Genomic DNA, 26332 nt, shown 5'->3' on the forward strand with positions numbered 1-26332 from the left:
TTAGGAAAATAATATGATAGGCCATATCATATATCTCATATTAGTTCATCTTTGACTCTTCTATGTAATAAAAACATGAAACAAGTAAAAAGAACGTAAATAGATATAAAATATAAAGCTTTTGAACGGATCTCTCAAAATAATCATATAGCATGAAGAAAGATAAATAGAAGTAAGACAAATAAATGTTTTCTGAATTACATTTCTTTATATGTTGACATGCGTTTATGTGTTCAAAGTGTAAAACAAATTGGATTTTTTTATTCGGTTTGATCAATTAGAAAAACATTTTAAAAATATTAGCAAACGACATATTTAAGGAAATTTAAACGTAAACAATTTCAAGTATGCAGTACCTTTTCATAAATATTCCAAGTTTTAACAACTCACGCGATTGCACGGAAAAGAAGGTCAACTTAAATGGCAAGTAGTACACTCAAAAGGGGTAATAAGTTGTACAGTTGAAAGTGCATCCATTAACCATTGCTCTAAATGATCTCGGCCAATCCAACCAATACACACCAAAAGAGCAAAAGCACAAAAAGAGGCGGCTACATTCATTTCGTGCCATCGTAAATCAGGAAGGGCCTATTAGATTGGGTTAGCAGGTGTTTGAGGTCAGGTTTTAAGAGTGTTGGCAACAGGCCAAGAAGAGCAATGCAAATATGAAAATGAATAGAAGAAAATCACTACGGGTCCAAAGGGTTTAACACTGAGTTGACCAAAACCACCAAAAGATTAAGGAGAAAAGATTTTTGAATGAGTCTAGAATAAAGGTGAATTTAAAGGAGTAGAAGGTAAGCGGGAGCTGACAAAACGAGGGACAGACCCACAAAATGTGGATAATGCTCTTAGAATGATGGTGATACATGTTATAAGAAGGTAAAATAGGCAAACCTCGAGAGGAGAGAGTAACATTATATGGGAGTATACCCCCACCAACCAAGCTACAAGAAAAGAAAATTACGATGCTTGGTACATGTGGAACATAATCCTTTAAGGTTGGTCATGAAAAGAAGGGTAAGGTGAGGGTAAGAGCACTCTTTAGAATAAGAGAAGTCTAAGAAGAAACTTAAGGAGAAACTTTTAAAGGAGCATTGAGAGTTGATATAACAGTCCCAACGGGGTTAAAAAAATTGAGTAACAAAAATATTTTAATGATGAAAAAAGAGCACATTAAACTCATTGTCAGAAACGTTTCAAGAGACATTGACAATAATAAAGATATGAAACACATGGTTGAGGTGGAGAGGAGAGGTCCCAAAGGAAAGGATCTAAGAGACTTAAGGGTGTACTGCATGACTGTATCTATATTAGTCGTTTATCATAATTTAGATTCAAAGATCAAAATAGAGAAGACGTGTACATGTTATTGTATGGAACACATGCGATGTTAAACAAATTTAAATACAAATGGATTGTCATTTTTTGTTTTGTTTACCAATTAAACTATCCCTTTACTCAATAAAGGCTAAAACGACCTTACGCATTTTACATTTCGACAATTATTTTAGAATCCGTGCAACGCACGGGCATCACACTAGTTAACTTATACTTGAGGGGTATAAGGGAGAATAACTAGAGAATTGAAGGGTATAAGTGGGTTTTTCTGAAAACAAAGGGTACAAGTAGAATTAGTTCATACCAGAGGGGTACAAGTGAGAATTTTTAAAAAAAAACTTACTTCCTACAAGCTTGTCCACTACCCATCTATACCTAAAATGAATCTCAAGTTCTTAAAAGGAATAGGTTCATCATGACTTCTTTCATTGGTACCATTTTATACTCAAGTGTCATTAATCTCAAGTTATCCATGATGAGTTTAGATTATGTAAACTTGACTATTTCATGTTTTGGACGGTTAAGATTCCGTTTGGTTAAATTTAGAAAGTTTCAGTCCAAAAGAATACAACTGAATACAATTGACTTAGTCTAGTATGCATGCATATTGGGTTGAACAACTACACGAGTACCATTTTTTCACTCAGAATAGAGTTTGATCGATCGTATAATAGACATCAACTACCAAAGCAAATAGAGTTTCCAATCAAACTAAAAAAAATATAAATTTGTTACCACTACTTAACATCAAATAGAGGTAAACTATAATTATTACGGAGTAAAATTTAAGTGATTTTGATACTCTAATTTAGCTGAGTACTGCATTTTGACATGACACTGTTTACGACATATCCGTCGACCAAATACTTGCAGCCATGTTTTGAGTGACAACGTCTCAGGCGAAGATATTAGAGCGAGGTTCATTCATTTAGGAAAACCGGTCCAATATTTATGTTCCCACATTTCTACTTGCCTAGTCAAATTGGCTTTCTTATCAAGAAAACCTTGAAGACCTAATGCATCATATGGAGGAGGCAATGTACAAGGAGCTCCATCTTTTGGAGACTTTTCCAATGACTCCTCCATGAGATTCCTCCATATACCTCCAGTTTGGCATGCCATTGCCTCGGGGCATAGTTCAGTGGCGTTAGGAGGAATCTCGGGTTTGAATCTTAGGAGTTTCGCATACTCGTTTAACAAATGGAACATGTAATCATAGACATTCTCCATTTTTAAATCCTCATGAATGTAGTCACTTCCGGCTTCCCCTATTGCTTGAGCCTGTTCAACCATTAGTTAGTTATTTACTTAGGCTCGATCAGAAGTATCTGACATGCGAAAGAATTCTCGTGTTTTTTTATTTATTTTGAATATAGTATTCAATATGATTGAGTACCGAGCGTCTCATAGAATATACAAGGAAACAAGATGAGATAATTACCTCAGAAGTGTGATTATTGCCCCATTCCACGGCAAATTTTAAGGATTTGCACTTTTGATCGTCACGAATAGGCCAATAATGCACAAAGCGCAACATTCCCCTAGTGAAAAATTCATGGTATACCGGCTTCACTAGCAAAGTCATTGAGTCACAAGCTAAGATATACTTTTGACTCACGGACCATGCCCATCCTTCTATGTAAATCTTGTATCTTCATCGATGTACAACATCACAAAAATTGGCAAAAATTATAATGGATAATAAATTAACCGGGGATATTCAAAAATAATATTAGTTGACGTAAGTTATAGAATTTTTTGGTTTATTGGTGTTGATTAGCAAAATAATTAGGGAAGTAGTGTTCGTTTGAAAGTATTTGGGCTTATGGTGTCCACGTCATCTATTAGAATTAATTCAAATAGTTTTAAGATTAATTAGAAGTTCCTAATGTTTAGGAACCAGTCATTGCATTTCTGTTTTTTGCTTTCCTGCATTATAGTAGTTGACAGAGTGGTGATCCTATTGTCTAGGCATTACTTCAGTCGTGGTTTAAGGCATCAGTTGCTACCACATTATTTTCTATTTAAGCAATGTAATTTCCATTCAATTAATTAAGAAATCTTCTCCCTTTCTCATATTTGTTTTAAATAAACCTCACAAAATTCACAACAAATTGGTATCAGGTCTTTAGGTTTCGTATCCTAGGACTTGTCATGGCTTCCAACGGATCAAGCTCAAATGGTCTCTCTCATTTGCCAATTTTTAAGGGTGTGAAGTATCAATTCTGGGAATTGAAAATGAAGACTCTGTTTCGTTCACAGGAGTTGTGGGAATTGGTTGAGACTGGCTTTGTAGATGCCAATTCTGAAGAACCAGATGCAACTCTTAAGGAGAAAAGAAAGAAGGATGCCAAGGCTCTTTTATCATTCAAAGAGGCCTTGGATGATGAGATCTTTTCTCGCATTGCTTCCGCTACTACATCTAAGGAGGCCTGGGATATTCTGAGATCAGAATATCTAGGTGACAAGAAGGTAGTCAAGGTGAGACTACAAACATTGAGGAGAGAGTTTGAGACTTCTCTCATGGGTGACAAAGAGTCTGTACAAGACTATTTGTCTAGGATCTCTGGGGTAGTTCAGCAAATGAGAGCTTATGGAGAGAATATGAGTGATGAGCTTGTAGTTGGCAAAGTTCTGCGGAGCTTGACACAGAAGTATGACTATATTGTGACTGCCATTGAGGAATCAAATGACTTAGAAAAATATTCATTTGATGACTTGATGGGATCATTGTTGGCACATGAAGAAAGGCTAAAGAGATCTTCAGAGAAGAAAGAGGAGCAGGCATTTGTCTCCAAGGGTGATTCTTCTAAAGATAGATCCAAGTCAGGAAGAGGTAGAGGAAGGGGAGGCTTCAGAGGAAGAGGGCGTGGCAGGTCATCTGGCCAGTCATCTGAAGCTCAGACCAAGGACAGTCAGTCCAAGGGTCCTATGAAATGCTACTACTGCAACAAACCAGGTCACAAGGAGGTGAATTGCTGGCAAAAGGAAAAGGATCAGTCTGAAACCAAGACTGATCAGAATGCAAATATTGCAGCAGAAGAAAAGCTTTTTCTGACTAGGGAAGGCACACCTGAAGTGGATGGGAATGTATGGTACATTGACAGTGGGTGTTCAAACCACATGTCAAGCACTAAGTCCATGTTTAAGGACTTGGATGAGGCACAGAAGAGCAAAGTAAGGCTTGGTGATGACAAGCAGCTGTGTGTGGAAGGTGTGGGAACTATTGCTATTAAAACTGAGCAAGGTAATACTAAGTTACTTCATAATGTTCAGTATGTTCCCCTATTGGCCTATAATTTATTGAGTGTTGGTCAATTATTAGGATCTGGATATTCCTTATTATTTGACAATAATTCCTGTGAAATTAAGGATAAAAACACCAATGATATTGTAGCAACCACACCCATGGGAAGAAACAAGATGTTTTCTTTGGATTTAGTGAGAAATGTTAATAGAGCTTTAGCTGTAAAAGGAGATGAGAAGGATAGACTGTGGCACTTAAGGTTTGGGCATTTAAATATGCAAAGTCTCAAATTACTGAGTACTAAGGGAATGGTAGAAGGTTTACCTAGAATTGGTGAAATAGGTATCTGTGAAGGATGCATTTATGGAAAACAGTCTAGGGGGTCATTTCCTGTTGGTAAGGCATGGAGGGCAAGTGAATGTTTAGAACTCGTACATGCTGATCTTTGTGGGCCTATGCAAATTGAGTCATTGGGAGGAAGTAAATACTTTCTGCTATTCACTGATGATTGTAGTAGAATGAGTTGGGTGTATTTTCTGCAATCTAAGTTTGAATCATTTGAACACTTTAGGAAGTTTAAAGTGTTAGTTGAGACTCAAAGTGGAAAGAAATTAAAGTGTCTTAGGACTGACAGGGGGGGTGAGTTCACATCTAATGAATTCTCAAATTTCTGTGAGAATCATGGCATAAATAGAGAGTTGACAGCCCCATATACACCAGAGCAGAATGGTGTTGCAGAGAGAAAGAATAGAACTGTTGTTGAAATGGCTAGGAGTATGTTGTGGGAAAAGAGATTACCAAATGATTTGTGGAGTGAGGCAGTGTCAACAGCAGTTTATATTCTGAACATCTCACCAACTAGAGCTGTTCAGGATAGAATTCCCTATGAAGTATGGACAGGAAGAAGGCCTAATGTGGATCATCTAAGAGTTTTTGGATGCATAGCATATTCTTTGGTTAATATAAGGTCAAAGCTTGATGAGAAATCAATTAAATGTATTTTCATTGGGTATGCTACACAGTCCAAGGCATATAGACTGTACAATCCTGAAAATGGGAGCATTATTATCAGTAGAAATGTTATTTTTGCTGAAGAAGAAATTTGGGATTGGTCAAGACAGAATAATAATCAAAGGGATTTCACCTTTGAATGGGAATTTGAGCCACAGCCAGAAATTAGTCAAGCTGCAGGTGAGTCACCATTAACTTCACCTGTAGCATCTCCAGCAGCATCAGAAGAATCATCTTCATCTGATGAGTCCCCACCAAGGAAGATGAGGTCCCTGGAAGATATTTATGAGACTTGTGGATTTGCCCTTGTCACTGAAGAACCAGTCAGGTTTGAGCAAGCAGTGAAAGAGGCAGAATGGCAGATGGCAATGGAAGAGGAGATCAGGTCAATTCAGAAGAATAAAACTTGGGAACTTGTTGATTTACCAGTCAATAAGAATGTTATTGGGTTGAAATGGGTATTCAGGACCAAGTTTAACACTGATGGAACAATTCAGAAGCATAAGGCCAGGCTGGTAGCAAAGGGGTATGCTCAGAAGGAAGGGATTGACTATGAGGAAACCTACTCACCAGTGGCAAGGTTTGAGACAGTCAGGGTGATTCTAGCCTTGGCTGCACAACTCAAGCTGACTGTACATCAATTTGATGTTAAATCAGCATTTCTGAATGGTGAACTTCAGGAAGAAGTTTATGTTGAGCAACCACTAGGCTTTGTCAAAGACAAAGAGGAAGACAAGGTTTACAGATTGAAGAAAGCTCTATATGGACTAAAGCAAGCCCCTAGAGCATGGTACAGCAGGTTAGATGCATTCTTTGCAAAGAACAGGTTTGACAGGAGTGAAAATGAGCCTACTTTGTATGTCAAAAGATCGTCTAATGCTGGCTTCCTAGTGGTATGTGTGTATGTAGATGATATAATCTATATCAGTTCATCTCAAGCTATGTTACAGGAATTCAGAAAGGCTATGATGCTAGAGTTTGAGATGACAGATCTAGGAAAGTTGAAATACTTTCTTGGATTAGAGGTGAATCAAACTGAAGAAGGAGTTTCTGTCTCTCAGACCAAATATGCAAAAGATATGCTGAAAAAGTTCAAAATGGAACAGTGTGAATTTGCTGTTACACCATGAACCCAAATGAGAAACTGCAAAGGGAAGATGGAACAGGAAAAGCAGATGAAAAGCTGTACAGAAGCATTGTGGGTGGATTAAATTATCTCACTCACACAAGACCAGACATAGCATTCAGTGTGAGTGTTGTTTCCAGGTTCCTGCACAGTCCAACAAAGCAGCATCTGGGTGCAGCAAAGAGAATCCTGAGATATGTTGCAGGAACAGTTGAGAAGGGAATCTGGTATGAGGCTTCTGATAATTTCAGTTTGGTTGGATACACTGACAGTGATTGGGCAGGCAGTCTTGATGACAGGAAGAGCACATCTGGCTCTATGTTTACACTAGGGTCAGGGGCTATTACATGGAGTTCAAAGAAGCAGGACACTGTTGCGTTATCATCTAGTGAAGCTGAGTATGTGGCCTCAGGTTCTGCTGCGAGACAAGCTGTCTGGCTGAGAAAGCTACTGGTTGATTTGGGGAATGAACAAGCAAAGGCTACTGTGTTGTGGTGTGACAACAAGTCTGCCATTGCAATGACAAAGAACCCTGCATATCATGCAAGGACTAAGCATATTGAAGTGCAGCACCATTTCATCAGAGGGCTAGTAAGTGAAGGAAAGGTTGAGCTGAACTTCTGTGGTACCAATGATCAGAATGCTGATCTTTTCACCAAGAGTCTGACTCAAGCCAAGCATCAAATGTTCATGGAAAGGATTGGAGTTCGTAGCATTTGAATTAAGGGGAGGTATTAGAATTAATTCAAATAGTTTTAAGATTAATTAGAAGTTCCTAATGTTTAGGAACCAGTCATTGCATTTCTGTTTTTTGCTTTCCTGCATTATAGTAGTTGACAGAGTGGTGATCCTATTGTCTAGGCATTACTTCAGTCGTGGTTTAAGGCATCAGTTGCTACCACATTATTTTCTATTTAAGCAATGTAATTTCCATTCAATTAATTAAGAAATCTTCTCCCTTTCTCATATTTGTTTTAAATAAACCTCACAAAATTCACAACATCATCACTTTTTATTTTTTTCCAATTTTTATATGAAACCGCTAGGAATCTTAGCGGTTTCACTTAAGATTTTTTTTTTTATATAAAAGGCAAAACCGCTAAGAATCTTAGCGGCTTACCTACTGTCATATTGTAGTGTACCCATGTAAAATTGTTGGAAATTTGTGAAAATTTGTGGAAAACGCTAAGGACCTTAGCGGCTTTCCTAGATTTTTTTTTTTTTTTTTTTTTTTTTTTTTTTTAACAGATACAAATATTTGGACGATGACATTTTGTAAAGCCGCTAAGGTTCTTAGCGGCTTTACCTAAAACACGAAAAAAAAATACAAGTGATGACGTGGACACCATAAGTCCAAATACTATCAAACGAACACTACTTCTCTAATTATTTTGCTAAATAACACCAATAAACCAAAAAATTCTATTTCTGCTTCTTTATCAATTGTTCCAGCAACTTTAAATGCTTCGTTCTCCAATGAAATTATTGTTTCCAACCCTTTCTCTGTACTTGGAGAGGGATTGGATATTGATGATGTTGCTTCAAAAGGCATTTTAGCAGATTTCGTATATGACGACGATGACTTGCTCATGGGTGATGATGAGTTAGCTGAGAACTCCTTCAACTCCTTGAACTCAGCTAACTCTTCCATAAAGAGAATTGGTTACTTGGAAGTGAAGAGTGGAAATTGCAATTCGTTGTCCAAAGATTCGGGGTCTTCGAAAAGAAAGGTGGATGATGTGGATGAAGTCGACTCGGCTTCAACTACATCCAAACGCCCAAGGGCTTGATGGCCCTAGTCTCCTTCTCCTTTCCTTTATCATAGGCTTTTTATGATCGTCCATAATTTTTTGCAGCTGCTCGGTCTTAATGTACACTTTAGAGCAACTTTTACTGCAGGACTTGTTTCTTTTGCCCCCTGCTCGTCTTGGACTTTTTGTCTTCTGTTTTGGGGAGTGCCTTTGATTTTCTTTATGGGAGAATTTCTTTTATGTACTAGTTTTATGTTGGAGCAAGTTTTTTTGAGGAAGATTCTTTGTAAAGAGTCTCCCTGCTTTCCTGTGTTTCACCTATTGTCATCTGTTAATCCATGGGGGGTTTGCTCCTTTTGTTCGATTTATGCCTCACTCTCTATTTGTATAGAACTAGTGGTATGCTTCTCCCAGGCTATTGGTTATGCTCTTTTTCCTTCTAATAGGTACTTTTGGTCTTGGATGGGGCTTAACCTGTTTTGGGTTAAAGGCCTTGTTCAAACTTGTTTAATTAGCAAGTTCCTTAGCCTCTGTCCCGATCGTTCGTTATCTACGCTCGACTACTTTTGCCTTGTCTTAAGTTGTCTTTACAAATCGAAATTTTTGCCCTTTGTTTCGACTGCTTTCAAACACGCAAGGTTTGTGTGTTTCTTTGTGACACTTGTTAAGCTATTTCGTTTCACCTTTTTTTCCAATCCAAATGAATATTGCTTTTTGGAATGTTAGGGGTACTAAAAGAAAAAATTTTGCTGAGGAGCTCAATTTCTTTAGCTCATCAAATGGTATTAAAATCTTAGCTATTTGTGATACAAAATCAACCTCTAAACCCGAACCTTTTACGATTGCTAATTTTGGGTTTAATAATTGCGATTTTATACCCAGTATGGGGTTATCTGGTGGTATCTGGTTATTTTGGAAAGAATCTATTTCCATGACTTTTTCGCTAAATGTCATCTTTAAATCGAGTAGATTTATTGCGTGTGAAGTATGTGACTTAAAGAATAATTTGGTTTTTTGCCTTATCTTCGTTTATGCTCCCGCTCAACCGTCTGAAAAGGCGGATTTTTAGAGTGAATTGGAAAATTTTGTCCTAAACCTTGAGTTGCCTTTCTTATTACTAGGAGATCTCAACGAGATTAAAAGTCCTAGTGAAAAAGAAGGTGGTGCAAAAGTTACCAATGCGCGTTGTGTGAGACTAAATAAGTTCCTAAACAATACAAATTGTGTAGACCTCCCCTTTTCCGGTAATTTTTTTACTTGGAGAAAAAAGAAAAATGGCTCTGAAAATGTTTTTGAAATTCTTGATAGAGCCGTAGCCTCTCCAAATTGGATTAATAGTTATCCAAACTTACAATTTATGCACCATGCTTTCACTAGCTCCGACCATTGTCCTATCTCCGTGAAATTTCATGAGCAAGCTCATAAAAAAGCGCCTCCGTTTCGTTTTGAACTCATGTGGACCCTTCGAAATGACTTCACTAAGATGGTTAAAAGTAGTTGGCAGTACCAATTTCGTGGATCTTATATGTTCTGTCTTTCTCAAAAATGCAAGTTACTAAAGCAAAAGGCTAAGAAATGGAATCAATCTACTTTTGGAAATATTTTTAGACAACTTTCAATTGCTGAAAAAAAGTTAGAGAATATTCAAAACCAACTTGGTTCATCCCATGCTACGGTTTTAGAAGTTGCGCAATTGAAATGGCTCAAAAAACGAGATGCTCTACTTGACTATAAACGCATTTATTGGCAACAGAAAACTCGTATAGATAAAGCTAAGTTTGGAGATAATAATACCAAGTATTTTCAAAACCATGCCACTATTAGACGTAGTAGGAATGGAATTAAACAGTTCATAAATAGGAACGGTGCTTGTATTACTGACCGAGAACTCATTAAACAAGAAATATCTGACGAATTTAAAATTAGGTTCACAAGAAATAATCTTTGTCTTTTCGACAAAAATGAAGACTTTAAGCCGATTAGTGGATTAATTACTGACGAAGATAACGAATTTCTTACAAGTAATGTTAGTATGGAAGAGGTTAAACAAACAGTTTTTAATTTAGCCGCTAATAAATGTCCTGGTCCGGATGGTTTCCCTATAGAATTCTTTCAAAAATATTGGGATATTGTAGGAAATTCGGTAACTAAAGCAATTCTAGCTTTTTTCCATTCAGGTAAATTATTAAAAGAAATAAATCATACTTTCATAGCATTAATTCCTAAAATTGATAATCCTCAAACAGCAAACCATTTTCGCCCTATTAGTCTTTGCTCAACAATTTATAAAATTATTGCGAAAATCTTGGCCACTCGTCTTCGTAGTGTCTTGCATAAGATTATCCACCCTTTTCAAGGTGCTTTTACACCTAATCGTTTTATTCAAGATAATATCCTTCTTGCCCACAAAATTTTCAACTATTTTAAGCATAAAAAAGGTAAAGGTGGCTGGATTGCTATTAAACTTGATATGGAGAAAGCATATGACCGACTAGAATGGAACTTTATTGAGGAAACTTTTAGACAAATGGGTTTCAATGATATTTGGATTTCATGGATCATGGAATGTATAACAACTGTCTCGTTCTCTATGTTAGTAAATGGGACACCGGGTGATGTTTTTACACCCACTAGAGGCATTAGACAGGGAGACCCACTCTCGCCTTTTATATTCATTATGTGCGCCGAGATTCTAGCAAGATCTCTACAAAAAAAATAGTGATCTTAGTTCTAGTGATATTGGTATTAGAATTGGATCTGGGGTGCAGAAAATCCCTTTTCTCACTTTTGCTGATGATACTATCATTTTCGCTAAAGCATCTAATCAAAGCTGTAGAACCATTAAATCTATTTTAAATAACTTTTGCACGATATCAGGACAATTTATCAATTTTGACAAATCCACCTTTCAATGCACTAGAAATATTGATCGGCCTCTTCGAGAATCCTTTAGAGGTATTCTTCATATGAACGAGGAAGCTCACCTAGGTAAGTACTTAGGTTGTCCCATAATTGATAGTAGAGTTACTAAAAATACTTTCGACAGTATTATTCTTTCTTCTCATAATCAACTATCAAAATGGAAAGCGAATTCTTTATCACAAGTAGGTAGACTAGTTCTAATTAATGCAAATTTAGCCTCGAAAGGAACGTTTCAAATGCAAAGCTTCTTGCTTCCCTCATCAATCCATAAAAGATTGGACAAGATTAATAGAGATTTTCTCTGGAACAAGAATCCCTCTCAACGATCCCCTAATTTGATTGGATGGCAAAAGTCATTTCACCAAAAATCTTCGGGTGGACTAGGAATTAAAACGTCTGAAGCAGCTAACAAAGCTCTCCAAATGAAACTCTTATGGAAAATTCTTATGGATAAGGAAAATATATGGGTCAAAGTGATAACTAAAAAATACTTGAGAAATTGTTCAATTTTTGACCATAAGCCAAACTCAACATCCTCTTGGCAATGGCGTAAGCTTATGAGTCTTCGAAATCTCTTTAGAAAAGGACTAAGATGACAAGTAGGTGATGGTAGCAACATTAAGTTTTGGTCTGATAATTGGGTTTTTTCACACCCACTTACAAGCATTATGATCGATGATGATAGTAACCGTGACCCTAACCTTTTGGTTAAATATTTCATAACCTCAAACAAACAATGGGATGTTTGTAAATTATCCAGTTTAGTGAATAACGATATAGTTAATCAGATTACTAACATTCCGCTACCACATAATGATATTCCAGATACCCTCATTTGGGGTTGTCCGCAGACGGAACTTTCTCTACTAAGACAGCAACTTGGTTAGCGCAAGGTTTGTTCGATCAAGCTCTTGACAAATGTGAATTTCAGTGGATTTGGAAATTGAATATTCCTCCAAAATTGAATTTTTTTCTTTGGAAGACCTGTGTTGACGGTCTCCCAACGAAAAGTAGACTTCTTAAGAGTCATATTGATGTCCCATCTCATTGTGTTCTGTGCAACAATCCTATTGAAAGCAAAGATCATTTGTTTTACGAATGTCCCTTGATTGGATCTGTCATCCAAGACCTGAACATTATTAGTTTCAATGAGTTTGTGTCAAAATATGATAATATTACAAGTCAAAGTTTTCTAACGAAACTTAATTTTCTCAAAGATTTAATTTCAAGAGATGATTTCACTAAGATTATCTTTATTTGGTGGAATGCTTGGTTTCATAGAAATGACATTATCTTTAATAATGTTAACTTAAATATCAGCAAACTTATTACTTTTTGTAATAATAGCATTAAGACCTGGAATGTGACGAGATTTAAGGATATCAACAATCCCGAGATAGAAGAGTCCGCTAGAAACAATTCTAGGAAGGAAGAAATTTGGTGGGAAAAACCTAGAAACGGTTTCCTAAAGCTAAATTTTGACGGATCGAGAATAGAAGGTAGTAAAGTCGCTTTAGGATATTCAATAAGAGATCACAATGATAAAAGTCGTTTTGTTAGGAGCAAAAAAGTGCGGGTCCAATAGTATTCTTGTTGCGGAAGCTCTCGCTTTAAAAGAAGGCATTTTAGCAGCTAAATATTTAGGAATCGCAAAGTTAATTGTGGAGGGTGATAATTTATGTGTGATTAACTCGATTAGAGGTACCTGTCAAATTCGTTGGGAAATTTCTAGTATTATTAAGGATGTGAAATTAGACCTTCATTTTTTCGATGAAGTGATAATTAAACATTCTTTAAATGAAGCCAACAAGGTTCTTGACTTCATGGCTTCTATTGGATTTCATGTCCAAATCTTTCGAGGTGGTTTGATAGCCGGTGGCTTCAACTTACCTCCCTCATTCGAAAGGATGAGATAGGTTGGTCATACCCCAGAGAATCAACCTAGTTTTCTTACCTTAAAAAAAAAAAAAAAAAAAAAAAAAAAAAAAAAAAAAAAAAAAAAAAGCATCTTACTAGTGGCTCCATGCCTCCCGCCTTGGGTAAACTGAGTAAGGAGGTCGAATATATACAACTTTATCTTTATGTTATCTACACAAAAAGAGTGTTCCAAATAATCATAATGAAAACTACGTGAAGAAGTATATCAACCGACTACTACATCCTATAAAAAGAAATGAGTGAGAAAAATCATTAAGCTTTATTTCATTGTAACTCAAAACGTAGGAGCATAATGAGTCTGATGAACCATTTAGCTTGATTTTATCGTAATTCAAACCAAAGAACCTAGCCTTAGGTACACAATGCAATAAAAATAGGATTTAAAAAAAAAAAGAAAAAAAAACTAAATAAACATTCTAAATATTTGTCTTAATTAAAAATGATAATTTATGCGTAGAGAGCCTAAGACTAGTGAAGATAACGTCTACCACGCATATACGGTAAAAAGTAAAACTCCATTTGTTTCTTTTCATATCTTCCAAAATTCTTTTTCACATTGTTCCTTAACATCTTTGGAGACTATTTTTTATACAAATTACCGAACTATACCATTTTACCCATAGGAGTAGCTAGGTATCATTCTCCTTGTGACTTGTGAGAGTGTACAATCCTCTTCAGCAGTACATTTGTCGTTCGATTTGCATCCACCGCAAGAGGAAAACTCAAAATCACAAGCACGAGCCTAAGGCTAACCTACGATCCAAGTTCCAACAAGCTCCTCCTTGATTCCGGACTAATGACCTTTATATTCCAGTTCTGCTCACTTGACTCGGGACTTGCCTTCATTATGTGTAAAAGCTTGTTGTGGTAGCTGAACAATGATCTCCTATGGCCGATGCTAACGTAGGTAACTCCAGCCGCTTCAATCAGACCGTATAAATGGGTCTAAAAAGGCATACAAAACCATGTGTGCAATTAGATACTCCGTACAACTTTAAAAAAAGCGATAGTTTCGACAATGCCGCGAGTTTTTGAAACAAGTCAATAACTATGTCGGACCGACACAAGATTAGTATAAAAAATTGCACCGTTCGTCTGAAATGTGACACGTCACACGCCATGAATTCATAGGTTTAATCTTGCACAATCATACTGACACGCCACATAAAGCTGCTACAAAATACTACCTCCATCCCTAATTTATTCGCCCTTTTGAATTAGGTAATTAACCAATGTCAATTTTGACCATTAATTTCTCCAACACATATGAAGAGATTTACAATGTAAGATTTGTCGTGTTTGATTCATCAAAAGATTATTTCATACAACCATTTTAAAAACAAAATTGTTAATGCTATCGTATGCTTTGAGAATATATTGCTGGACCACGACCACCACTGAAGTCAAATGAGGAAAGTATAAATAGGATTGGAGGAAACTTTAGCAGTAAAGAAACAAATACCTCATTGTCTTCGTCCAAAGCACTGGTTGATTCATCTAGGAGAATCAAATATGGTTTGGCCAACAGCAGGCGAGCAAATGCAAGCCGTTGCTGCTCGCCTAGAGAAAGAACACTTGACCATTCGCATGCTGAGTCAAGACTAAAGCGAGACAACAAGTAGCCAAGACGAACATCCTCCAAAACTTTTACTAGATCCTCATCTGTGGGTTTCCCTTGCTTTTCAAACACGCTCCCTGATCCTTCTTGACGCAGAAGGAAAGGCGGGACCCCTACAACAAACGTTGACAATAGCCAAAAAATGAAGCTAAATGCAAGGAGGAAAAAAAAAATAAAAACATTACCCCTAAATATTCTCAAAAGTCACATATCAGACAGTATAAATATTCTCAAACGTCTCATATCAGACAGCATCATTGATAAAAATAATAAAGATTATCATAAGACTAACCCATATATTCATATAATATGGTATTCAATAAGTATTCCTTGATTTTAGTTTTTTCGTGTTTTTTTTTTTTGTGCTCACTAAAGTGGTTGCACTTCTTTCTTTTGTGAAGTAGCGGTCCTTCGATGCAGTTCTCGACGCAATTTTCATTTTGGTCATTCGGAAACAGCCTCTTTGTGTTGCTAACACAAGGGTAAGTCTGCGTACATCCGACCCCCACCCCCTACCCCTCAATTTGCGGGAGCCATTGAGGCACTGGGGTAATGTTGTTGTTGTTGTATACGGAGCTAGGTAAATGGACACGTTTTTTACTTATTGGGTAAGCTCACAACTTCACATTATAATATTATGAGACCATTTCTCAAGAGAGTAACTGAGTTATCAAAGGACAAACATTGTCAAATAGACCAAGGGATAGGTCTTCCCCAATGAATTGCCTTCGGGGGAAAACGATTACCCCAACTGTCACTCTAGAAAACAAAATCTAATTATTCTTGTGAAGGGGGAGAACAGTAGCTGAAGGGTTCTAATATTGCTCACCTGTTTGTTCAGCACCATCTGAAGGAGGAATTTCGGCCCACGTCGGATAAAGCAACTGCTGACGAAGAGTTCCCAACACCATATAAGGTCTTTGGGGAAGGAAAAAGATTCCCTTGTAACTTTTATCCTTGCATGGATTACTTTCAACAGTATTTTCATGAGCACTAGTTGGCTCGACATCATCTGAGCTGTTCACATAATAAGAAATTTTTCCTGTTCCACGAGTCCAGAGACCAGCCATTGCTCTTAACAAAGAAGTTTTCCCACTTCCACTTGGACCTGTGATCTGTGAATTAAAATTTCAGTAAACTCAATACATGGCTACTTGGCATACAGACTAGCTCCGCTGTATAAAATATATGCTACTCATACTTGGGTGCGGGTGTGAATTCATATAGTACATATTAAAGTGCCGGACTCAGCAAGAATCATTTTTAGAATTTAGACACAGGGACTCAAATGATGATAAGAGAGAGAAAAGTAGAGGACACAAGTCTTCAAAAGATAAATTTAGTTATAAATTAGAAATATTTAGAGAGATTTCAGGAATCAATACTATATATTAAATCCAGAAACCAAGGGACTTCAATGTAATTAAAGAAAGTTATACAAATTAATTATACTATATAGTTTTAAATCAATAGCACCGTGTGATGGACCCGATTAAGGGATCTCAATGCAAATATTATATAGTTTGGGTTAAAATTAAATTATATATAAGCTTGGTAATTTTCCTAAACATGGTCAATTTCCTTAAAATAAAATAGTTAATTAAGATGGTCAGTTTCCTTAAAATAAAATAATTAATTAAGATGCTCAATTTTAAGGATATTTAAAGAAAGAAAATGCCTGATAATTTTCCTAAATATTTATAGAAGACTAGAAGATGGTCAATTTCCTTAAAATAAAATAAGTAATTAGTATAAATATGCACACTTATGGTATTAGTTATTATCACCATAAAATTATATATATTAAATTTAAAATCTATGCAATTTTGTTAAACTTTATTTATAGTTTATTAGATGTATAGAGATGTTAATTATTTAACATACAAAAATATAATAAGTAGGTTATAAATAATTCAAGTTAGATTTCATAATAAATAATGTTGCATAATTCTTTCGATTTGATTTAATACATATATGTAATATATTTATATAAATATATAATCCTCTTAAAATTGCATTCCTAAGTAGTAAAAGTAATTTCGTCAGTAAAGAAAAGAATTGTAGTAACATTGGATATAGGTATATAATAATCACTCATTTGAATAATAAAAGTAACAATATTATCAACGAGATTAGTGAGAGTGCTAGAAACAACGGGAGTAGTGAAATAATTAATATTAACGCGACAATAATGAAAGTAACAATAATTACGGCGAGTGTAGTGAAATTATCAATATTAATGCGGCAGTAGTGATAGTAACAATAATTAAGGTGGGAGTAGTGAAATGTTATTACTATTGTTTCATTAATAAGAGTAAAATATTAATAGCGGGAGTATTGAATTTGTCTCATTATTTATTTCATCGTAATTTTAGGATATGTCATAGAAAAATATATTAATGATAAATTTATAGGTTATGCAACTTTAAGTAATTTTATTTAATAAAAAAAATTAATGATAAGTAGAGGTAGCCCGGGCGAAGCCGGACACCAATACTAGTAAGGCTTAAAATCACTATCCTACGAATTGCTTCATACCAAGTTTTTTTCCCTCAATTTTATTTGTGTCCCCTTTTTCAGCTATTCTAGGAAAAGCGTAGGATTGATAATGGCCTGATAGCGACTTTGTACCTACCCATATCCTTGGTTAGACCTCGCAAAGCTTACCGACTCGAGACCCGAAAACCACCCGACATTGTCTGACCCAAGTTGACCCGACTTGAGCCAAAACTTGATGACCCAATGTTGACCCGACCCGATGTGACCGGGCCCAAAGCCACCCAACCCGTAGTTGACCCAAACCGAAATGACCTAAAGTGACCCAACATGAACCGAAATTACTAGTATTAAGTCATATGACATAAATAATTTTGGGAAATACTCCTTTTTATTCAAATTAGTACTAATTAGAGTGTTTTAGACTTTTAACCACTAATCCGAAAATGACCCGATCCAAAGTGACCCGACAACTTGACATCCTAAATTGACCCGACCCGAAACGAAATTTGTGGTAACCTTGAAAAGTTGAAATCACCCAACCAAAACCTGGCCTGATTGAGCCATTTGCCACCTCTATCCTTGGTGTATGTTGGACAAGCATACGACCGTAGAAGTAGAAATGAAGAGTCGAAAGAAGATAGTATAAGAGTAATAAGACATAGCAAGAGGGATGACAACATGCAATTGCAAGATAAACTACTCACCAGCAAGTGATCCTTTTCATTTATCAACAATGTTAAATCCGCAATAATAGTAGCTTTTTCAGGAGTCACCAGAGTCAAATTCTCCAAATAAACCAACTTTTTACTATTTTGGGATGTCCCTGATCCATTTGAATCCAAACATGTCAGATTCGTTGGACTTTCTACATTGTCATGAACAATAGACACGTTGTTCATTGAATCAGCATCCTTAGAGCTGGTTCCATCAAGAAGGTCATCAAATTCACCTACACAGTTGAAGTTCTGAAATCAGTAACCATTTCTGAGAAAACTGATCTTAACCTTTCCACCCTTTGTCTTATGCTTCCTCTATCCTTTTTAATTGTACCATCTAACTCTTCAGAACGATGACATGAAGATCGGTGTTTTGATGTATACTAGTTTATATACTTGGAGAAACTAATACCGATGGTCAAAATTAACATCGATTGTCCATCGAACTAAAAGAAGGGCATTACAGATAGGATATAGGTAATAATTCTAAACGCTCCGAGCGTTTAAAATGGAAAAAAAAAAAAAAAGATGTGATGCAGTTTCACATGCTGGAGACGGATAATATACACGTTAAAACGTATATTACATACCTAAACGGTCAATCACAGCAGAGAATGCACTGATAGCTTGAAATTGGTAAACAATGAGAGAAACATCTCCAAGTATGTGATTAAAAGCCGACACAGACTGATTAATGACACCAAATTCAATCTTCCCAGAGAAGTACATGGGAGCAACAACTGCTGCAGGAAGAATTTGAATTAGATACCGATATCCACTGGTGAAGAATTCTAGGTTCCTTGAAGAGATCAACAAACGCTGCAACACCAATACCAGTAATACAATGTGTAAGTGTAATGAATAGAATAAGACACTAAGTCTGGTAGGTTTGCAGGCAAAAAATTAGAAGTTAGCATGGTCTCCGTGCCTCACAGGCTACCGCCTAAAGCATGTTAAGGGGTTTCATGTACGCAGCCACATTGATAATTGAGTCGAGAAATACAAGTCAATAAAACTAAATTTGCAGATCTTTATCAAGATACGGACTAGATGAAGCCAAAGACCATCTGGGCACAATTACTACGTCACCTAATATCACAGTTTTGAGAGCATATCATGTGTTCAGGAACTCCGTGGATCATTTGTCAATAACTGTAGTATTTGTTGTATTTCCCGGGTAAGGGATTACATCATGAACTATTTGTTCGCTAAGTCGTATAATTGATTGTGCATTTGTGCCTATAACTGTCTGCTTACTAAATTCGAAAGTTACGTGCTATATGTTCATAATAGCCCTTGGGAATTACTCCTCATATAATTTTGTAATTACTACTGCCCTGCAGTTTTTAAGAGCAAAAAGCTCTTACAGAAGGAAAGGAAAGGCATCAAAAGTATCAAGATAAACAATTGCATAGAAAGACCTCAAACAATGTATGACAAAGGCATGTTTTCATACACTTAAATTTTGGAAAGCACTGCTGAATCTTTGAACTAGCATTTGCAGTTCATTTTCCTCGCCACCATAGAAAGCAATGGATTCAGCATTTTCCCTCACACGTACAAGCCCATAACGGAAGTCAGCTTCCTTCTTTTCTTGCAAGAAGTTCAAAGTAACCAGCCCCTGAAATCAGACATCAGAATAAGACACAACACAAGCATCATAAACCGTCAACAAGCAAGTACATAAACATGGTTACCTTCCCCAGAAGTACACTAATAGCTGTTCCACCAATGGAATACACCAGAAGCACGACAAAAAGTGGGGGATATATGCCAAATAAGATGTTACTGAATGAGATCAAGTCAATTGCGGCATTGAAGAGTGTCAGAGAAAAGGCAAGAGCTGTCCCTGTAAATGCACTCAAATCATCAACAATCCGCTGATCTGGATTATCAATAGTAGACTGGGACTGAATTTTGTAAAAAGTCCGGTTTTCCAGATAACGCTGCATATAATATTTTGTCATCCAAGATCTCCATCTCAAAGAAAGGGTATCTTTTGCATAATCTCGCAATACAAAAATCTGTAAAAGATAAACACGTGAAATTTAAGGATAGCGACAGCTTTGATCATGAGACCTTCTAGAACAAAACCTAGAAACAAAGCATCAATACCAAAATGATGTGGGTATGAGTTAAAACACCAACATACTATACAATAAGATCCATTGCCAAACGCGCCCTCTAGTCCTCTACCTTTCTGATTTGCTACATACAAGATTAAACCTAGAAACTTAGCCAACTTGTACTCAAGAACATCCCCGTCCACCGAGAGGAAAAGAAATTCAAACATGTTTATTTTCCAGTATGAGGCCCAAAGGCTAAAACTCGACATTGTTCCATTAACTGTTATAGTCAGTCATAGTCCGTAGTGGTTACATAATACAACAAGCAATGTAAGGAAGAGAAGACTTTCTAGACAGACAGTACCTAAAAGAGTGGAGCAATGTGCTCACCGGAATACCGCCTGCAAATCCACCTAAATAATACAAAAGTTGCTTCATGAATTGTTCTTGATCTTTATCTGTAAACAGGGAAGCATATATAAATGAAGGCGGTTTTGCATTAAAAAAACAAGAAGAGGAAAAGGGGGTTAAACTTAAAATTAAAAATGTACTGACTGGCAAGAGCGTTGTAAAAGTCACGGCCAAGGTAACTGAAAGCAACACTGATCCCAGTGGTTCCCAAAGTCAATGCAAAAACAGTAGCTAATCTCAATCTTGCTTGATCCTTATCCTCTGAAAACCAATACGGTTTTGCCACTTTCCAAAACCTCCTGAATAACGTCCCAGCCTCTGGCAATTTTCTCTGCCACCAAACCAAATAATTTCATCACAATACAACACTTGATTCATAATAATGATGATTATGAAAAAGAAGAGAAGAGAAGAGAAGAGAAGAGAAGAGAAGAGAAGAGAAGCACAAACAGTTTCAGTAACAGTTGAAGACGATTTGACAGTGAAATTCCATTTCTGGGATTTGAATTTAGAAAATGTAGAAGAAGAATTAGGATGAAAAGGAGGAGAGGATTTTCTTCTATGAAGAGACATTCTTGCACTTGTGGGTAACCCAAATAATAATAAGTTTGGAAATGAACAAGGGATTTGTGTTAAATTAAGTGGGGAGAAGACAGTCATCTTTAAATTTGGCGGTTTAAGATTTAATTAATTAATTAAGAAATGAAGAAACGGCAAGAATGGTAGATAAGATGATTCCGTTCCATTAAGTGTGGAATCTATTCTTGAATGCTTCTTCTTGTTTTGTTTCGCATCTGGGTATTTGCAATCTGTCAGTTTCTGTGGTTCTACATCTCATCGCCTTCTTTACACCTCCGCTTCCTATTTTTACACTTATCGCTTATTTTTTTCTACTTCTTTTACGTACTTCCTAAATCCCGCATACCTCTTTGGGTGATGTTCATTTATGGACAGGTTTTACACTTTTATTTTTTCATGGACGGAAATGGGTTTTACACTTTTATTTTTTCATGGACGGAAATGACCATTTTATCCATTTTATTTCAACTCCCAAATTTTCAGTTTTCTCTCTCCATATTCAACTAGTTTTCAACCCGTGCAATTTGCACGGGTATGACTTTATAGTCAGTAAATATTTAAAGAATGTTAAGTAATATACATGAATATTTTATATTCTATTTCTTTTATATTGATAATAGAGTAAAACACGTGCTAAATTTGCAAGGGATTGAAACTTGCACATGTTTAAAATATGTGATATTAACACACAAATTCGGTGTTGTAACATGAAACATAGTATATAGTATATAATAAATGCAATGTATGGGAAATAATAAAAAGCAAACACTATAAATATCGATATAAAATGGAAATAATTGTCAAAATTTGAAAAGGGTTTACAATCAAATTGAAGAAACATAACTGCAGACTTAACGAAAATGGTCTAACATCATTCCAACTATTGGAAAATTTCATGGTAGACTACATTAGTTGTTGTATTTGATGTAACCTTATTACTATCACAAATCAAAAGTTTCAAACCTTCTTTTCTTGTAACTCTGGAAATCGCTACGTAAAGTTGTCTATGACTAAAAAATGGTCTTGGAAGGTAGATGCTGACCTGAGATAAAGATTATCCTTGACTTTTGTTTATAGTCATGGCAAAACAGACCGCGATGGGGAATTGCCTTCTGCTAAAACGTACCGGGAATTTAATGGAGTCCGACGGAGTCAGTGTTAGTCGAGCAATATGCACGTGATCACCTTTATGACTACCTGTTAAAACCGTACATCTAATCACGTGTGACGCTAAATCAGTCACAATTAATCGTGTACCATTACATAAACCGCGTGATTGATCAATGTCCCTGAGAAGCATCACCATATCACCTACCTTCAACTTCAATTGATGATTCGGGAGTCCGGAACATTTGATACTATTGAGGTATTCGGTAGAATGAAGGTCAGGGTCACCCATGCCTCTATCATCGTTAGAAACTTCATCGGAGCTTAGATATATAACCTCATCCTCATCGATTTTCGATAACACGTAGTCATCTACCGCTTCAACTATCTTGTGAGTAGGGGCGAGGATTGCCCTTTCTTGGAGGTGATCTGGGTTCCACAACTGGCTTTGTAGATCCGGATACGTGACATTTACTATTGATGCAATCGGATCTGCCACCTGTTGAATGAGTAAGTCGTCTAGGAATTATAGATCGACGTCCCCGTCATTTTCACCGCCCGCTAAACCATCTCCAATTTCCAAGATCCACTCCGAGAATTTCCTTATATCGTCAACATTGTCGCTTGTCCTTCCAACTTGCAAACGCATGTTCTTTGTCAGTCTAAGCACCTGGACAAATTCAAATGTTATCATGTTTATATATTTAATTTTTAAAAAACGTTGTAACTAATAACGTTGTTAGACATATATATTGGTATGGTAATTAAGGAAGAATACCTTGCAGGAAGGCCACAAATACGATGAACAAAGAGATGCACGCACAACGTCTGCTCTACTTCCTTTGGAGACAACCGGTAGAGTTTGGCGAAAATCTCCCCCGAATACTACCACCTTACCTCCAAACGGTAGTTCGACATTTCTCTCGTTCACAACGCGCATTACATCTTTCAAACTTTTATCAACAGCCTCAAAGCTATGTTTGTGAGTCATAGGTGCTTCATCCTATATTATGAGTTTGACCCTTATCAAAAGTTAAGTTAAATCACTGCCAGTCTGCCAGGCTTAATTCGAGAGCAACTAGAGTCCTCATTCACGTTGAGCGGAATGCTTAATCTCGAATGAGCTGTTACACCACTAGGTATCAAGGTTGCTGCAATTCCGCTTGATGCAACTGCTACAACAATTTTTCCCTTACTTCATATGTCAGCACATAAAGAACGCCAAATGAATGTCTTCCCAGTTCCGCCACATCCATACACAAAGAACACCCCTCCTCTATTATTTAAAATAGCGTCCATTATTTCATTGTACACCGACCTTTGTTCATCAGTCATTGAAGATAGCTGACGCTCATTTTCTTCCCTCAGTGACTGTTGGTCGTACGATAATGCATCCATTACTAACGTGTTTCGATGGTGTGATGTTGTTGAAGAATCTGGAAGAGGCATGCCTTGAAATCTAGTTAAGCTACTCCCATTTAATTGAAGAGAATTTTCAATATCTATAAGAGCATAATTTTTCAATTCTTCATCAGTTAGTTGTAAGGCTGATATAGGAAAAAAGGTGCATATATTATTGATCGACAAATAGATGTTGCAGAAGTATAAATATAATGAGACATAGAGTGAAAAAGTAAACAAATGACCCGTTATTAAAAACTTCTTCTAATCAAGGGAGCCATAAAAGTAGAGTGATATAAAAGACAAGCCTGGATTTTTAAGAAGTTTGCGTTGCCTATAAAGGATATCGTCGGAAAGAAGCTGCCAGGTTTCTTCCCAAACTGTGGTCGGCATAGACAAAGTACCAGACTGTAATAAAGTCGGAAAAAGGTTCCGAAGGTAGAATCCAGACCCCCAATCTGCAGCTTGTTTTATCGCATCAATATACTCTCTGTCATCACCAATTAACCCCAATTTGTAACGCGCTTCTCTAAATGTCGGACAGACATCTTCGTCAATGGTCCTGATGTCCTTAAAACACTTGGGCCCCTTAACGTGATTCAACATGATTCTCATAAAATACAGCTCTCCGCAGTTTGGTGGGACGTGAACTAACCTAACAATCGTAAACCTTTTTTTTTCTAAGACTCCATTGCCGCTCCTTCTTCTTCCAAACAAATTTAGTTGGGAATTGACAATATAACAATTCTTTTGCAACCTGCATATCCCGTTGTTCAGAACTGTTGCAGCCCATCCAATTCAAAAACTGTGATACTCCCATCGATGATTTATCTACAACGTCGTCAATGAAATCATCATCATCAAAAACAACAGGCTACTCATCTGGAAGGTGGTACTGCAGCCTTTCAACAGCAAGAGTCCTATAATGAATTTCAAAACCAAATAAGCTCCAAGCAGCTTCACAAGCAGATAGATATCAACGGTCGTAAAACCTCTTAATCTCAACAAATCGGCCAGGATCCTCCTCATTGCGACGCATATAAGATGACTGCATCGTAACTCGATCAGAGCCCTTGTTAATATACTTGAAGAGATACTTAATCGATCGAGATTTATTACACCATTCGACGTTGATATGAGCCCGATATTTCAATAACAACTGAGAGTTATATGGAATGACAAATTCTTTGCCGAGAGGAACACCATCCTTTTTCACCCTAACTCCTTTCTTGCTTCTCTTGTATATAGGATAACCCCCACCGTCAACCATTGTTCTTTCAGTACACGGCTTTGGGTAATGTTTTAAGCAGTTTCCCCGACCATACACGGCGATGATAACTTTTTCTTTACCACACGAGCCGTGGAGCATGTACTCACAAACAACAACATGTAAGATAGGTTCCTTAATCGGATCAAGAATCTTGGCAGATATGATTTTGTCGACATCTGTAGCTTAAGGGAACTTGTACTCTCGATGTAGGAACAATAGTATATGAGCATGTGGCAGACCACGCTTTTGAAATTCAATAGTATATACCATTTCAAAATAAATATATGAAATGCATTAGATTATATACGGTACTGTTGACCGATAAATAATGGTTTAAATAAAACGGTTAAGTTTAATGTGTACCTGCTCTAGCTTTTCCAAAAATGTGTCGATCTTTTAAATCCCTTATCAACTCATTGAGCTTTATTTTGAAGACACGACATAAAATATCTGGACGATCCTCCGATCTCAAGCCTCTTTTAGTAACGAATCGAATTATTTCCGGCCACTTGGGATTACACGTGAATGTAATGAATAAATTTGGATAATCGAACCACTTGCAAATAGTTATGATATCGAGATAATTCACTTTCTTCCCCTTGTCACCACCTGGGAAAGTAGCAGGGACAATATACCGAGCACCGGTGCTTGATGTCTCCTCTCCCAACAGCATTTGAAAGATTCTTGTAATTATCAACCCGAAGTCGATCTTGGTTAAAACGAATGTAATTGAGCCTATGTGATTCAACCATCATATAACCATTAACTAAAAACTGGTGGAATGCCTTTCCAGATAGTAATAACGTTGGAAATTCAATATCGGGTGATCTGTCTTGTAGACAATAGACAAACCACTCCCGACACGTTGTTTCCTCACGCGGTTGATCGCTCGTGCTAACCCCAATAGAAGCTTCGCTGTGTAGGATACCTAACCGATAACTATCATCCCCGGATAAGAATAAGAGAGGATATTAGAGTGGAGTGTATAGTGGGTGTAACTCAAATATCCACTGCAAACCACCACATGACTTCTTTACAATAATATCTCTTTTATCCATATTTGCACCGATATCCCCCTCAAATAAAAGCCGCAATCTCCGAAACCGTTGGACGATTATATGTTATTCCATCTTTTTCTCTTCTGGAAATAAGCCTGATACTCACTTCACTGTCTTTATCTGTAGACAATTTATCCCTAACCATCATAAACATCTTAGCAAGAGGATTGTATTGGTCAATCATATTTTTTAACAGCCGTATAAGATCATCGTTAAACCTGGAGGGATCGTTGGGTCTGCATTTTTTAAAAAGAAAATTGAATTCAATATT

At 36.6% G+C, this 26332-nt stretch overlaps 3 protein-coding genes across 3 annotated transcripts; all 3 read right to left on the reverse strand.

Moving 5' to 3' along the window:
- Positions 1-2099: 2099 nt before the first annotated feature.
- On the reverse strand, positions 2100-3182 carry LOC141658994 (uncharacterized). The gene is made up of 3 exons (XM_074465701.1): positions 3178-3182; positions 2783-2993; positions 2100-2622 (listed from the first exon to the last, which is right to left on the reverse strand). Exons 1-3 carry the CDS (start codon positions 3180-3182, stop codon positions 2266-2268), a joined length of 573 nt encoding a protein of 190 aa, XP_074321802.1. The 3' UTR covers positions 2100-2265.
- Positions 3183-13837: 10655 nt separating this feature from the next.
- LOC141610864 (ABC transporter D family member 2, chloroplastic) lies at positions 13838-21557 on the reverse strand. The gene is made up of 10 exons (XM_074429155.1): positions 21097-21557; positions 20791-20977; positions 20626-20693; positions 19867-20193; positions 19626-19790; positions 18760-18988; positions 18158-18402; positions 15784-16069; positions 14799-15067; positions 13838-14281 (listed from the first exon to the last, which is right to left on the reverse strand). Exons 1-10 carry the CDS (start codon positions 21304-21306, stop codon positions 14090-14092), a joined length of 2178 nt encoding a protein of 725 aa, XP_074285256.1. The 5' UTR covers positions 21307-21557; the 3' UTR covers positions 13838-14089.
- Positions 21558-22279: 722 nt separating this feature from the next.
- LOC141659014 (uncharacterized) lies at positions 22280-25003 on the reverse strand. The gene is made up of 8 exons (XM_074465714.1): positions 24853-25003; positions 24404-24564; positions 24138-24321; positions 23651-23879; positions 23380-23527; positions 23111-23335; positions 22949-23002; positions 22280-22831 (listed from the first exon to the last, which is right to left on the reverse strand). Exons 1-8 carry the CDS (start codon positions 25001-25003, stop codon positions 22280-22282), a joined length of 1704 nt encoding a protein of 567 aa, XP_074321815.1.
- Between the last annotated feature and the right edge of the window lie 1329 nt (positions 25004-26332).

Source organism: Silene latifolia, chromosome 1, assembly GCF_048544455.1.
Source record: "Silene latifolia isolate original U9 population chromosome 1, ASM4854445v1, whole genome shotgun sequence".
Classification (NCBI taxonomy): Eukaryota; Viridiplantae; Streptophyta; class Magnoliopsida; order Caryophyllales; family Caryophyllaceae; genus Silene; species Silene latifolia.